Source organism: Amphiprion ocellaris, chromosome 11 (assembly GCF_022539595.1).
Source record: "Amphiprion ocellaris isolate individual 3 ecotype Okinawa chromosome 11, ASM2253959v1, whole genome shotgun sequence".
Classification (NCBI taxonomy): domain Eukaryota; kingdom Metazoa; phylum Chordata; class Actinopteri; family Pomacentridae; genus Amphiprion; species Amphiprion ocellaris.
The window spans coordinates 31,158,087-31,174,751 of record NC_072776.1 but is presented as its reverse complement, the minus strand read 5'-3'; the positions used below and the strand labels follow the sequence as shown (position 1 = coordinate 31,174,751).

The window sequence follows — 16,665 nt, the reverse complement described above, 5'->3', positions numbered from 1 at the left end:
TTTCCCAATATATATGTACAAACTAAATAATTCACTAATTTATTAAAGGGCAGCTATATGATGCTGAAATGAAATGTAAATGCGCTATTTCAAGTGCAAGCTTCCAATGCAACACACTCAAGAAATTATTAAACGTATCACAGATGCTGATGACAGTCTGTTGTTTTTCTCTTCATCGTTACAACCTGCTGTCAGTTATTATCATGTATGCTGATGACAGTCTGTTGTTTATCTCTTTATCATTACAACCTGCTGTCAGTTATTATCACGTATGTTGATGACAGTCTGTTTTTTTCTGTTGTTGTCAGAGTTAGAAAAAGTTGCGCCGACTGTACCTTCGGTGTTGTGGTGCCGTCGTCGCTGTCCTGCCCACTGAGGAGACACAGAAAGTAAAATAAAGAAACCAACGTTAAGATGTAAGAAATACAAAAAAATCTCTCATAAATATTGAAGGAAAACATCCCAAAAGACAACAGATTAGAGAGATGCCTCAAAAAAATAACAAAATCTGAAAATTAAATAAGATAAAATGTCGTGGGAGAAATCTACTTTGCAATAACTGTTTACCCACTGACTGCTATCGTACATATAAGGTGGCTAAAGCAGATTTTATTGTAAAAAATTCCACTTGCATTTTAAAAAGTATGCTTCTTCTACAGGTAGGACACTATTAGCTACACACAATTCAGTCAGTTTCACCAGTAAGTTTACTGGTGATAACAGGGATACTGACTGTGAGCATTTTAGTCATATTTTGTAAGCTTTTTGGAGACAAATCCACAAATTTTTATTTATTTATTTTTTACCCAACAGTCAAAAACGGCATCTGCTTCAATAAAACACTGTGAAAAACTGTCACAGTTCATGATTCTGAGCTTTCTGAGTCTGGAGTTGTTGGACAATATAACACTAATGTGGGTTTTACTGTATTTTATGTTCTGCTCCTACAAAATAAAAGCCTCTCTTCTCCTTGGATTAACGCTCAGAGATTTTTAAGTGTGTACTGTCCTCAAGAAGTAGAAGTTGTAAACAGTGGATTGTTTCTGATAATCCGGTTTGTCCAGCTGTCCGACAGAAACTGGATTTTGCATGATCACAGTATAAAATAAATGATAATTTGGAATCTTACTTGAGCGACTCGTCCACAGTGACCATCTCCACCGGGTAGAGCTGGACTCCAGACAGATCATCCTCCGTGTTCACTCTGACACACAAAAGTACAGCGTTAGCTTTGATTTAGAAATGAAAAATGTGGCTTGCAGTCCTGCTTAGGTGTCTGTAAAGCAGCAGAAAGTCTTAAAATCTTGTTAACCATGAACCCAAGTCTGTTTCAGGGAATTTTTATCAAAGAATAATTCAATCAGATTTTATTTTTAAGAGCAATTTTCATCCAAATAAAATGCTACACAAAGTGCTTTACAGATAACAGGAGTAAAAATGCAAGAAAACAATACAAACAACACCCAAAGTTATGTTAGAAGTGAAATACTCTAAAACAGGGGCTGAGGAAAAGAGGAAAAAATTTAAAAAATTATACAAAATAATAACACCTGCAATGAGGATGATGATGAATAAAATAAGATCCATAAATTAAAAAAAAATTAACAAAATACGCCATTAAAATAGAGACAGTAAAACATACAAATAGAAGTCAAAGTTTATTAAAATAGAATAACAATAAACTTTACATTAAATAGATTAAAAACATGTAAGTAAGTGGATAAAAAGAGAAATTTAAATAAAATCTATCAAATTAATCAAAGGCCTGACTAAAAGGGCAGGTCTTGAGTTTGACTTTAAAAATAAGTATTTTGTTTCTGTCATATTTTGACTCCCTGTGGGCTCATTTTTCACTCCAACATAAAGTCCTCACCCTCTGATCAGTAACCAAAACCTCCAATTATCAAGTCTCCACTGCTTTTTATTATTATTTTGAACATTAACATTATTTTATCTGCTGTTTTTTATTCTCATGCGGTTGACGACAGTACAGAAAAACGTCAATATGCAGAAATTTATGTTTAAAAGAACATTTTTGGATTTATATCTGTCATCATTATTAAAACAGTCTGACTGACACTCTACTACGTTGTAAATTCCAGGTTTTAGTTAGTATTATTCACCTGCTGGGGTCCTGCAGCAGCTCCACGGCCTCCTTCAGCTGGTTGATCATGTCAATGTGGAGCTCTTTGCTCCGACTCACTCTGGACCTGAAACCACAAAGACATACAACTGTAGAAATATCCTCCAATCAATCTGCCAGAATGCTGTAAAACATAAACACGTGGAAATCACTATTTATATAATATAAAATATACTACTGGAAAAAGTAAGACACAAGAAAAAGTAGAAACGAACATTTTACAGAACAAATAAGTAGATTTTGGAGAAAATGTAAAATGATGGAGCAAAAAATTTCCTGGATTCTGCCTGAATTGGCCCAATATATTATTTATTTTATAAGAATTCAACATTACAGAGCAGCAAAATGCATCAGTTAAAGTGATTTGTGTGATTAAACACACAGAATGCAGCAGCATTTAACAACATATTGTTTAATCTTTGGAACAATTATTAGTAAACTATTGAATTTCTTCTTGATTATAAATTTCAATGATATCTCAGAATCCTTCTCTCGTTTTATTGGTTCCCAACCTAAAGTTCAATGTCCTCTAAAGCCTTTTCTTATGGACATTTTTCAGCTTTTTCTTTCAGGTTCTGTTAAGCAGCTTTGGGAGACAGTAAAGAACAAACATTCAAACATCATTCAGACCATTTAATGTAGATGGAAAGTCAACAAGTACAGTGTTTAGTGCTTTATTAATCGCTGATTTAATATTACACCACAATAATGCCTATAAAGGAATCATTTTTAATTAGTTTGAAGCTGACAGAAGAAAAATTAATAAATAAAAAAGCAAAATAATATAATATATAGCAGATATATGCTCTGTCTGTGTACTGAGCTCTGTGAGATCTTCTAAAAACTGTGATATTATTATCACAGAATTAATTCGCTATTAAGTGGTGTTTTCATTCACATTTATCTCTTATTTTGGACACGTTACCATTCTGATGTATCCCAGTGAGAAATAAACCACCTTTGAAGCCCTGAAAACCCAGAATTAAACCTAAATTTCTTCAAAAACCTTAAATCCCTGCTTTGTTTTGCAGACTTTTAGGAGCAAACTTGCACAATAAAAGCTCAAGAAACTCAGCTGTCAGGTTGGAAACAATAAACACTTCATGTGGAGGTCAAATTAAAAATGAGTAATCATCCCTCAAGACACAAGAAAACTGCACAATTATGGTGAGCAAAGTCGGTGAAAGTTGAATAAGTTTGTCTGATTGTGTGACTGCCTCTCAGATTTACTGTGTTCAAGGCCCAAAAAAAGCCTTTTCTCATGGACAGTTTTCAGCTTTTTCTTTCAGATTCTGTTCAACAGCTTTGGGAGAAAGTAAAGAAGAAATATTAAACATCATTTAGAGCAACTACTGTAGATAGAAAGTCAACAAGTACAATTTTTAGTGCTTTATTCGGCACTGATTTAATATTATACCGCAAAAAATGCCAATGGAAGAATCATTTTTAATCAGTTTGAAGCTAACAGGAGAAAAGTTAATGAATAAAAAAGCAGTTTTAAAGTTTGAAAATGTGGAAAAAAAAAATATTTTCACAGTGAAAATTTCCAAATTTTCAAAATTTTTGGAGAAATTTTTGAACATTTTTTGATAGAAAAAAAGAAATGTTAAAAAAAGTTTCTTTAAGAACATTTGGAAAAAATTAACCAAAATCCAGTGAAATTCGCTGGATTTTGGTTGATTTTTTTCTGAATGTTTTTAAAGAAAATATTAGAAGTTTTACTGATATATATGGAATCATTTTAGATATTTTTAGGATTTTTTGGGAAGATTTTTATTCATTTTTTTGAAAATATTTACAATTTTAATTTTTAAATTTTTTTAAATTTTCATGTCTTGCCAAATTTGGGGATTTTTTTTAAAAAAAAAATAAAACTTTTAAGGGAAACTTTTAAGGAATTGTGGGAATTTTCTTCCTGAAGCTTTTGGAAATTTTTATAAATTTGGGGATTTTTTTTGCTGAATTTTTGGATTCCAATTTTTGGAAAGAAAAAATATTTTTTGGTTCCCGTAAATGAGGACAACAGGAAGGTTAATAGAATATATAGCATGTTTATGCTCGTCAGAGAAAGAAAAAAGGGTTTATATTAAAATCTCTGCCTTTCTGTGCAGTAAAGGGATTTAATGAAAGAGGAAAGTAGGAAAGTTCACAACACCTTCCTTAAAAAAATACTCTAAGCTTTGTGAGATGTTTGACAATTTGGAGTTCAAACTGCCTCTAAAAGTGGAAACACTCAAAAACAGCAACGCACTTTTAAACTAAACGTTAGATGAACTTACGTCTGTTCCGTCGGCCAGTGTGAGTCTTCTTCTATCCTGAGGGGCTCGTCGAAGTCCGCCGCCGTCCGACCCTGAAAACACAAAACACACACATCAGGACACAACATCTGCAGCCGTCACATGACCCTCAGACTCAATCAGCCATTGGCCAGAATTCAGAGACGTTACCGTCATCTCCTCCGTACAATAAGAACACTGTCTTTATCTGCTGCTTCCATCCTCCAATATTCACTTGTTTCTTAAAGACGCTTAGATGAAAAGAGACTATTTAATATCGGTTTTATTTTAAAATGACCTGTCTGGTATCTGTCTAGCAGCATGCACCAAAAAATGCACACAAATATAAATAAATGCATTAATTTAACACCTAAACCATTGTTATACAGCTGTTAATATTCAAATTAAAGCAGAATATTATATATATAGCAGAAAGAATCCTCCATATTTCACAAAACTTTAAAGGTTTCTCATACAGAAGGTTTAATTAGCTATCAGACATTTAACATTTTCAATCCGTTGCACAACGGAAAGGCTTTTATCAGGTATTTACATTCTAAAAATATACTTAGGAGCAGAATATATGCAAATAATCACAAATGTGGGTAAAAAGACACAAGCTCAGGCCTTAAATATAGAAAAACATCCCATATATGACCTTCATAAATGCTGTAATTTGATACAGACAAGAACGTGAGTCAGACGTCCTTGTGAAAATTTACATTTAATGCACATATTTTTGACTTTTTGATTTAGTTTATGTCCTGGTGTGACCTGTGGAATCAGATTTAACTCACAAATTCAATGTTTGAAAGAAAAATCTAGTTAATTAAACTAAACTCTCAGTTTTCTAGTTTAGTTTTTTAAATGTTTTACAAATATTTGCCATCATTTGAAAGAAAAAAATATATATTTAGGAAAGAAAAATACTGAAAAACATGACTCAGGAACATCATTGCTGTTCCTGAGAAGAGAACCTAACAGGAGGGTTAATGCTCAGGGTTGGCAGTGATTTTTATTTTTATTTGTATGTTATTATTTGTTCGTAGTTATTATTAGTTAGTTTGCTTGAGGTCAAACTGAAAGTGAGTACGTCTGAAGTATCAGCGCACGAGAAAAGTGCACCATTCTGCTGGTGAAAGTCTGATTTCCTTCTACAGCCAGCCGTGCTCCACATCATCAGCTGTTCACTCCTTATTTGGTCACGGCTGAGTTTCCACGGCAACACGTGGGCTCGTTGTGACGTCACCGTTTCTAGCAGCTCGGTCTGTCTTCTGCACCGCCATAAAAACTAAACATTTAACAGCAGTTATAAGACTTAACTTCACCCAAACAGAACGTACAAAACACCACAGTGCTTGGTTTGATTCTGAAACAGACCCACAGTGCAGGAAGTGAAGCTCAAAATGCAAAAATAAGAATAAAAACTGTAAAATATGGAAATCTATTAAAGCTTAGTGTAAACTCGCAATAGATCTAACGGAGGATTTTTACAACTTTAAATAAAACCTGTAGTTTTACATTATATATTCTATTTAATCTATATTATATTTACTATACATTTTTAAGCGGTTTGTATGTTTATTCATTTATTTGGTAATTTATCTTTACATTTTTTTCCATTCCTTTAATTCAGATTTTGAAAGATTTGTGCCTTTAAATGTGAGTTTTCTTTCTTACACTGCAGCTGCTGGGTCTGTTTAAGTCAAACTCACTGACGATAAACTGTTAAAAGTGCATTAAAATCTTATTAGCTAACACAAAACGACAGTTAATGCGAACAAACTACACACAGCAGGAGTCTAAGAATAATCAGCGGAGCGACTAACGCTGGAATAAAGCAGCGGAACAGTTTTATAGAACTCCAGCCTGGATTTATTAACGGCATCAATGTGTGATCATCTCTGATCGAGGAGGAGGAAGAGGAGGAGGAAGAGGAGGAGGAAGAGTACTACAGAGCGGTCTTGCCTTGATGTAGTTGATGAATCGAGTGCTGAGAGCCGAGTCTCTGTAGCTGAACTGGTCCTTCAGGGCTTCCGTAGGACTCTCCTCGATCAGACGCACCGAGTCCGAGTTGGGGTCGGCTGAGAGGGAGAAAACGTGGAGCTTGAGTCAGACTCTTTGTACAAAATTACATAGATTACATTTATTCTTTGCTATTTTATGTGACAGTCTGGATTCTCTGAGTGAAATTAATGAATATTCAGAGATTCTGTAAACAGAAGATTCAACAGAAAACCCACAACAGACACTTTAGTTCTTATTCAGAGCAACAGAAGACGGTTTTATGTGTTAAATCCTTAAATATTTAAGGGAATCCTGCTGTTGAATCAGAACCATTTATTAAAAAAAAAAAAAAAAAAACTCAAGTGAACGTGAAGTATTAATCAGTATCTTGTTCACTTAAATAAATTAAAAACAATAAAATAAACATTTTTTGTGCAACATCCTGCAACTTAAATGGCTAAACTGCTAAATTTTGAGAACTATTTTTATTGATAATTTCAGTTCAAATAAATTAAAATTAAATTACATTTCAATAACAAAAATAAAATAATTTACTTATTTCATAAAGTTAACTGAAAAAAGCAGAAACAAATGAAAAACATGTCAAAACTATGAATAAAGTCCATTTGTACAAATACTATTCCTATATTTTACAAAGTCTGATCCTAAAATTCATTCATTCATTTCAGATATTTCAGTAAATATCTGCAAATATATATAAATATTTGTCATTATGTGAAAGAAAAAAGTATATTCAGGACTGAAAAACATTTAAGTTCACTTAAAAAGTCTTTATTTACCAATATGTTTTTTTGTTGTTTTTTTTTTTTTTTAGATATTTTACAGGGGTTGACCGTAAAATAAAGTTTTTCTGGTACATCAGGAAAAATATGCAAAAAAAAAAAAAAAAAAAAATCAGAATTTTACAAATATCTGTCATTATTCGATAAAAAAGTATATTTAGGAGAAAATGCTTTTTAACTGATTTTACAGATTTTCCTTACAGATAATCTCTAGTAAAATCAGAAAATAGTCTTCATTTATATGTTGAAAGTAAGAAAATAAAAAAGAAAACAGCCTAAAACTGTATATAATGTCCATGTCAAACATTTGTCATGTTGCATTATATTTCATAAAGTTTGAACGTATAATTAGACACATTTTCATTGCATTTCTAACAGCAAAAAAGTTTTTATTTCACAGACATTTGTCTGCTCTGTGAAAGAAAAAATCTGGATGTAAAGATTAAAAGAATGGTAAATAATTTGTTAACAGTATTTCCCCATATTTAGTTAAAGTACAGAAAATATTTAGTAAAATCCTAAAATATATTAATTTGCATGTTGACTGTAAAAAAAAAAAAAACAGACCAAAACTATAAATACTGTCCATATTAAAAATCTTTAATTTTACAAATAGTATTTCATTTTTCGAAAATTAAACTATGTATTTAAATCTGCAAAAAATATCACTATTTTGCAAATATTTGTCTTTTTTTCCCAAAGAAAATAATATGTATATTAGTGATGGGTGGTAAAAACGTACTTTGTAAATTAGCCACATCTTAATAAAGTATAGATAGTATATTATAGAAAAAATGCACTGCTTTACTATATTTAAAGCTTCTAAAAATATCATTAATTTACAGAAAACTGTCCCTTTTTTCAACTTTTTTACAGTTTTTTTTGCTGCCAGATTTTTATTTTTATTTATTTTTTTTACTGGAAGTGTGGACAGATATGAATTTTTATGAATATTAATGGTTTGGTAAATTCCAGCCTAATACTGTTAATAAGTTGTTGGTAACCTCTTTTCCTGCTGTCAGCTCATTAATGTGACCTTCATCAGTGTGACCTCATTAAGGCTGATTGGAGTCTATTTAAACTGAGAGTCTGGGGAGCAGCTGCTGCTCACTGATGTAGTTCAGAACCCAGATACTGAAGGATCAGGACAGGAAGTCATGTTTCTACACTACAGATGAAATACATAAATATATATAGAAATATTATCAACACTACAGATGAAATATATAAATATATATAAATATTATCAGACTGTAGTAAATAATAAAAACCTGACTGGGATGTTTCAGCTTTAATAAACTGCTGGTGGTTTAAATGTTAAGAACATATTTAAAATGTGTTTCCATCATATAATAATGATAATAATAATAATAATAATAATAATAATAATAATAATAATAATAATAATAATAATAATAATAATAAAGTAATATAATTCATGAAGCTTAATAATCCTTCAAAGTCAAGAGAAAAACACAATTAGCAACACAAACAGGTGTTTTTTCTTTCTTTTTTTGTAGCAAAATTGTTGCATTTTTAAAAATTTTGTTGTTTTCATCGACTTTATCGGATGTAAAGTTTCAAAATGTAAATAAAAACACACAACAGCGTTTGTCTTCATCATCAGCTGTGTGTCTGTGTATGTTTGCATTTGTCTGTATGTTTGTGTAATTGTGTCTATGTTTACGTGTTTGTGCATTTGTGTATTTGTGTGTGTATTTGTGTTTAGGTGTGTTTGCATATTTGTGCAGTTGTGTTTGTGTCTATGTGGGTATTTATGTTTCTATATTTGTGCATATTTTGTATATTTAGGTTACGTGTGTTTGTATATTTGTGTATTTCTATATTTGTGCATTTGTGTTTGTATGTATTTGTGTTTGTGTATTTGTGCGTATTTATGTTTGTGTATTTGTGTTTGTATATTGTGTATTTGTGTGTTTGCGTATTTATGCTTGTGTATTTGTGAATTTCTATATTTGTGTATTTCTGTTTAGGTGTGTTTGTTTTTATGTGTGTGTGTGTATGTGTGTATTTGTGTAGTTGTGTTTGTGTCTATGTGTGTATTTATGCTTGTATATTTGTATTTGTCAATAAGTGTGTTTGTATATTTGTGTATTTCTACATTTGTGTTTGTGTATTTCTATGTTTGTGTATTTATGTTTCTATGTTTGTGTCTTTGTCTTTGTGTACATTTGTGTACCTGACAGTGAGCTGATGTGTTCGCTGGAGTCGTCTTTGCTGATTCCTTCCTCCTCAGTGATGTTGCTCATCGGTACGTTCAGACTCAGACTGTCTTCATCTGACGGCTGAAACAAACAAACAAACAATAAACAGCTTCAGAGTGTTGATCAACAGAAAATTATTGATGGACTGAGTTTGTTGCTTTTCTCACTTTTATGTTTCTATTAAGAGAACTTGACTGTTGAACTATTCATCAATGAAAGAATTCATTCTAAACTGTTTAAACGTCTGAAATTGAACAAAAATAAAAACACTCCTCTTCATTTTACAAAGTTGATTATAGGAGACAATCAAAGTGCTCAGCTCTACTGTTTAACTACAAGTGATTCATTAAAATAAAACAAATATTACTTCTGGATATCCAGCTGTCAAACATCACATCTTTTCTCTTAATTAAATATCAAATATGTGACACAACATGCTGATAAATTCCAATAAGTCTGCTACTAATTAGACTTCTTTAATGAAAAAAATGCAGGTTCTCACTTTCAATAATCATTTTGTCTTGAAAAATATAATTAAATAATGAAAAAAGGCAAGTTGGAAATCCTTCCAAGCGACACAAACAGATAAAAAAGAAGCAAATTGGCCTGTTTTATTCCAAAAACAATTAAATTCCAGAAGTTTAATTGCAATTTATTGTCACATATGTTGAATAAAATCATGAAATCTTTACATATTGGAATTATTTAATGATTATCTTGTTCTACTTGAAAAATGACTAATCAGAAATATTGATAAAAAGCCTCAATCAACCAGTCCAGACTCTGTTCTATTTCATTAATGACATATTAATCAAAAATGTAAATTGTTAGTAGTTAATATTTTGTCATATTTATCAAAATTTACATCGCATTTTGCATAAAATAAAGAATAAAGAAAGCCTCAAAACTCCAGTATTTACAATAAAAAATGATTTTTTCTTAATTATTTACATATTTAATTTTTATTATATTTATTAAATATTATTTTAATAATAACTATTATTATTTATGTACTTCTGGTGGATTATTTCAATTATTTTTATTTTTTAAATTATTGCTCTGCATATTTATATGCTCTAAATATACTTTTAGCTGCACAAATATGCCAACAGTTCTGCTAATATCACTCACAGAACATTTATTAGTGATAATTAACAATATTCTAATTATACATTTAATAATAATAGTGCACAGAGAACTAAACAATAAATCTAAAAATATTTTTTTAGTGACTGAGACAGAATCTGTGTGTAAAAATAACAGAAAAATACAGTTTAAACAAAAAAACAAGACGAGCTACAAGAAAACAGGATTATCTACGGGTGACACTAAACTATGAGGACGTAGAAGATAAAAGTCAAACCGTGCTGTTCTGTCTGCAACACATGAAGGATAAAAACACGATGGAGAAACTCATGAAAACAGAAATGCACAAAGACGTAACAGACAACAATACAACGAAACACACACACAGACGCACACTGTGGCGGTACCTCGGTGGCCGACAGCCTCTTGTCTCCGTTGTCGCTGCCGACGCCTGAATCGCTGTCCTGCTTCTTCTGCTGCTCCATGTCCTCCACGCTGAACACACAAAACACAGGTCAGGTGTGTGTGTGTGTGTGTGTGTGTGTGTGTGTGTGTGTGTGTGTGTGTGTGTGTGTGTGTGTGTGTGTGTGTGTGTGTGTGTGTGTGCGTGTGGGCGAGTGACACAGTAAAAGAGCTTTATTAAAGCAGAGAGAGAGAGAGAGTCCCGCCTTCCTCTGTCAGGCTGATGATGAAAATCCAGATTTTCTGCTCAGATCTGATTTTTAACAGCTGATAAGCATTTTATTTTGAAAATCTTCCAAGCCGAATTGCAATTTTACTCTGGTTAAATTTAGGTCAAAATAATGAACTTTAATTCAATGTATTGCATCACAGTTATAATTTTCTACCTCTGCTGCCTGTTATAATGTATTTTCTTTTTCACAGCGCAGATTCACAACGTCATCACACAGTGCTTAGCTTAGCACGGTAAAGACCTTACTATCATAAACAACTTCTAAACCCAACAATCCAAAGCTGCCTTTGGATTCCCTATGAGTGACGGTGGGAAGGAACAGCAGAAACCCCTGGGATAGGGAGAAAAAACAAAAACAAACTCCGACAGAACCAGGCTCCGGGAAGGCGTCCATCTGCCTCGACCAGTTAGGGTGAGAGTGGGATGAGGCTGGTGGGGATAGGATTCATTTCTAATTTTTGCTTTATGTTTAAAAGGCATTGAGGGAATGTAGTGATGTAGACTGCCTGTTTTTTTTTTTTTTACAGAGATCAACTTATTAGCTATATTTATCAGTGCTTTTCTAACGTAGTGATGCTTAAAGTGACTGAACCAGCAACCTTACGATCAGTGGACAGCTTGCTCTAATGGTACGTGTCCACAGGATCCGTCAGTTTCTCGCATCCCATTCATTGTTTATGTGAAAGGCACCACGTTGCATGCTGGTTGAGTTGCGGTGCGTCACCCCGGAGTTGCCCACAGCTCATTTGCATAAAATAGACCTGACTTCTAATTTATGCAAATTCGGTGCGGGGAGCGGAGATCTGGCGCATCGCGAAACTTTCGTAAAACGTCTAAACCAGCCGTCGTTGAACCAAAATGAGGACAGATTCATTTCTCGCCTCAGAAATACTTTTTGCTGAACTGGTTTCGTAAAATAGAAAGTTTGTGACCGAGCCACCATGTTGGTCCAACGTTTCTACCAGACTGAAGGTCTGAAGGGCTGTCATGTGACCACCTAGTGGCCCACTAGTGACACACCCACCAAGCGGGAGATATTCAAATATTCCATCCAAGAAAAAAACACTTCTGTGGACGCTCAACAAGTTTTATTTTGGAATATCTACAATATACGATACAATACGTTAAGCATTTATTAATCCCACATTGGGGCAATTTGCAAAGACAGCGGAAAACATTTAAGAAATATCTACTTCAGATTGTGCAAATTTCTCTGGAATATTGTAATTAATGAAAAAAAAAGATTCTTTCATGGGTAGAAACGTTGACAGAAGTATAAATACTGCACAGATTTTATCTATATTGCATCAATTTGTCCAAAAGTAGAAAAACACTTAAATTGCACTGATTCTTGTTTATGTACAAGACCTTATTTTGATACATAATTCCTATGTTTGGGGTTATAATACTACTACTACTACTACTACTAATAATAATAATAATAATAATAACAATAATAATAATAATAATAATAATAATAATAATAATAATAATAATAATAATAATAATAATAATAATAATAATAATAAGTTCAAAATGAAAACAAATTCCACAGAACTGTTCTTTCAGGAATTTTCTTAAATTGAGGTGTTTCTCAAGAAACTTCAAAGGTTCCTCCACGGTGAAGATCATGAAAAACTCCAGAAGGTTCCTCAAGGTTCTTCTGCTTCCAAGACTTCCATGAACAAGTTTAATGTTCAACATTTTACAAAAAACTAAAAAAAAAAAGTCAAATATAAAGATATCTGAGCAACTTTAACTAGCTCTGAGCAACCGAACAGTAAATTATGCTCTAAGTGCTCAAATAAAACACTTTTTTAGGACTAAACTAACCTCTAGTGAACAATTTTCCATCTTGTTTCCTCAACTCCGTCCTCCTTTCACAATAAACTACCTGGATCAGCAATACATACAACAATACATGTGAAATGCTCAAAAACTATTCAAGTATTCTTTATCCAGTAAACTGATTCTCAGCCTCGTCTGGTTTTCTTTTAAGGTCGGTGTGTTAATAGAGTTTTAAAAATAGCATCCATCTGCTCCTGGGCTTCTCTGGAGTGACGAAAAGAACAAACTACACCCTCCAGAACCGCTTTCATTTATCCCTCAAAGACTTTTAGGGAGAAAAAAAAGGAGCAGAGAGGTGAGAAATGAGCAGATGGATGGATTGTAAGAACATTTTAGATTCAGGAGAATCAAGAGAAACTGATGGAAGATGGAGAGCAGCGGTATGATAAAGGAAGTGTATCTTCTGTAGTGTGTTTTTTCCACTGGAGAATAGAACCCATTTTTCCTGCCCACATGTTGGGAGTGTTTTACGTGGGCGACAAGTTCAGAATCCTCTGAGAGCTCCACTCGTTTCTCTTGTATTTTCATTTTTCATGTACTTCCATCGTTGTTATCCCTCCTTCTTTCTCTTTCATTTAACATCTGTGTACTTTTCTTCTTTACTACAAAACTTCTCTCATTTAACCACTTTGGAAACAGTTCTCCTGTATTATACTATATATGTATAATAAACATGTACTATACTATATATGTATAATAAACATGTACTATACTATATATGTATAGTAATCCTGTACAATACTATATATGTACTATACCTCTGTACTATACTATATATGTACAATAGTGTGTGTTCCGTGTTCCACCAGGACGGTTATTTCTGTTGCACAGCGCACTAACGTCTACTTTTGATGGTGTTAACACCAAGCGTGGAATCCAGTTACTCAAGAGATCGCCAGAATAATCAATACAATACTCAAATACTAAAATAATAGCAATAAAATCGATAGCTGCAGCCCTAAAGATAAGATAAGATACAATAATCTTTTATTAATCATTACAATTAGTACATTAATTTGCAGTGTTACAGCAGCAAAGAGGATGGTGCAAAAATCTAGGGAAATCGCAAAAATAATATATGTAAACACAGGTTGTCCTGTATGTAGGAACCTAAATATTGCACAGATTCCTCAGAATGTGGTAAATATAAATATTTAATAGGGTTTTTTCAACATTCTATATGTAGAAAAATATCAATATTGCTCGATATTCTTCGATGAGTAGAAAATACTGACGTTAAAAATAATAAGAATGCAGAAGTTAATCACGAGTTGATCAGTAATTAAGCAAAAACTACTTGAACTTAGTGAAGAGGTAGAGTTTTGGTGCAGATCTAGAAAACAAAAGATGCATCCAGGTGTTTTTATTTTATTTCCTGAACATTGCAAATCAGGATTTTTTTTTATTTTGTCTGAAAGCGAATTCGTGCAAAAACTACCAGGCTGAATCTCACAAAATTTGGTAAGGAGGCATTACAGAGGAAAAGAAAGAACCTACTACATTTTGATCTAGATCAAGAGACGCATACAGGGGATTTTTTTTGAACATTACAAGAACGGAAACTTTCGCTTGTTAGCAAAATCACCTAAAAACTACCAGGCTGAATTTCATGAGCTTTGGTGAAAAGGTAGAAAAGACACATCAAATTATTAAAAAAAAAAAAAAAAAAAAAAAAACTCGAGTGGATCAAGATCACTTTCTTAATGATAATAAAATTGCAAGTTAGGGCATTTCTTTCTAGTTCTGTCATGTGTTTGTTTAATCCTATCAGCTTGTCTTCAGTTCTTCCATCCTCCCATCTCTATAATCGTTCCAACAACTGGTCCTTTGTTCCCTCATTTATGCTCCAACATCTTCTTTCCTCCCTCATTCAGCTGAATTTACTCTTACTCTTTGTTTTTAAGTCATCTTCCTTCCATCCCTCCGTCGATAAATAACCAGCAACATCTGATGACTGGATGTCGGCGTCACTCTTGGGTGAACTTCATTGATGGCAGACAGTCAGTGTGACCCAGCGGGGAGTCGGAGGACGGATCGGTTTCAGCCGACTAATGGAGGGTTTGGCTCCAGACCGAGGAACTGACGAAGCTTAAATCAGAGACTCGGCTCCAGCAGAGGGTTTCTATCCCTCCACAGCGTAATGCCGTTCAAAAAAAACAATGAAAGAGATGAATTTGAGGTGACATAACGAGATTCTAGCAGCGATGTTGGAGGTCCTCATATCAAACCACCCGGAATATGATGAATTTAGAGTCTTTTCACCCAGAAACTAATCACTCTACCACTGAGACAAATTGTAGACTTGATTCTATACTGTTTCTGTAACTTTGTAATTAAAAATAAACAACATTTTGTAGTTTAAATGAATGAAATCTCCACAGGCTGTGACTATTTTAGCTATTATTGGACACCGTCAGTTAGCTTTTTAACTAAACTATCTGCAGCACCATCATCTTACTGCGACAACGAGCCAAACAGACACATTTCTGTATCAGTGTGTCTGGGTTTAGTCCTAACAGTGAGACAACACTACCACCATGAGGCCAAACTGTAAATTACAACACCAGCCTGTAAGACTGCGTTTACATGGACCTGGTTATGATCAGGGATTTGCAGTATCCAGTTTTTGTGGTTGCATGTAAAAATTCTGTCCTAATTTCAGAAACCAGGAAGCTGTTGCATCAGGCAAGAGTACCAAACAAGTCAGGTTTACTTTAATTAGTCTGACTTATTGTTAGGGTTATTCCAAAGCAAATTCAACATGGTTTAAGCTCAGTTTCTCTGGTAATTTGTGCTAACAAGCTAACATAACTCTCAGATTAAGCCTGACACTGCTGCGCTGCCATATTATTTTACTTTTTTAACCAACATTACCTTTAAAACTGAAGTTAAACTCAAATAAATAATAACTAAATAAACAATGCAATGCTAAATTTTAAGATATACACCTACCAGCATGTTCACTTACATGCTACGTTATGTTAGCTACATAAATAGCTAGTAGTACAACAGAAGAAACTATATCTAAAGAAGCGTATTAGTTGATATATATACTACTTAGATGCGGTCTGTCTTTGTGATATGAATTAGCAGCCTTGAGATTACTTTTTGTCTATCAACATTTAGGTTTTCTGTTCTTACTGTTTTAATGTTTTGTGCTTGATATTTAGTCATTGTGCAAACTACACTATTATTCCTCACAGCAGTCCAGTTTGCATAACATTGTGGACACTGTCATCTGAAACAGAACTGATGCTCGTACTGTTGTTTCCTCTGGTCTCATGAATAATGCAACAGCTGGTAAAAGGACGCCCTGGTCACATGGAAACTTTCTCTCCACACAGAGTCACTGAGTTCCATCATGACAAAACTATACCATCAATCATGGCTTCACACCTTCACCCACCACTCTGTCAATGTACACAGTAACAGTGACAGTCCAACACAATAGACAGCGTAATGTTAGCCTTTAATAGAGTTAGTGGCCTATTTTTCAACAGCCACAGCCAGATTATGTCCAAAACTTTCTCTATTCTGATCCTAAGATCATGACCAATCAAGGCAATTTTGAACTTTTGCTAAG

At 33.2% G+C, this 16,665-nt stretch overlaps 1 protein-coding gene across 6 annotated transcripts in view; it reads right to left on the bottom strand.

Annotated features, from left to right (window-relative positions):
* lrch1 (leucine-rich repeats and calponin homology (CH) domain containing 1) overlaps positions 1-16,665 on the bottom strand; it is a 129,504-nt gene that overhangs the window by 43,032 nt on the left and 69,807 nt on the right. For all 6 annotated transcript variants that reach the window (XM_055015589.1, XM_055015590.1, XM_023264565.3 and 3 more), the window contains exons 7-13: positions 10,948-11,035; positions 9,430-9,535; positions 6,388-6,503; positions 4,423-4,493; positions 2,124-2,210; positions 1,130-1,204; positions 336-372 (exon numbers count right to left, since the gene is read on the bottom strand). In XM_055015589.1, coding sequence (XP_054871564.1) covers positions 336-372; positions 1,130-1,204; positions 2,124-2,210; positions 4,423-4,493; positions 6,388-6,503; positions 9,430-9,535; positions 10,948-11,035 — 580 coding nt within the window. The remainder of the gene's footprint in view (positions 1-335; positions 373-1,129; positions 1,205-2,123; positions 2,211-4,422; positions 4,494-6,387; positions 6,504-9,429; positions 9,536-10,947; positions 11,036-16,665) is intronic.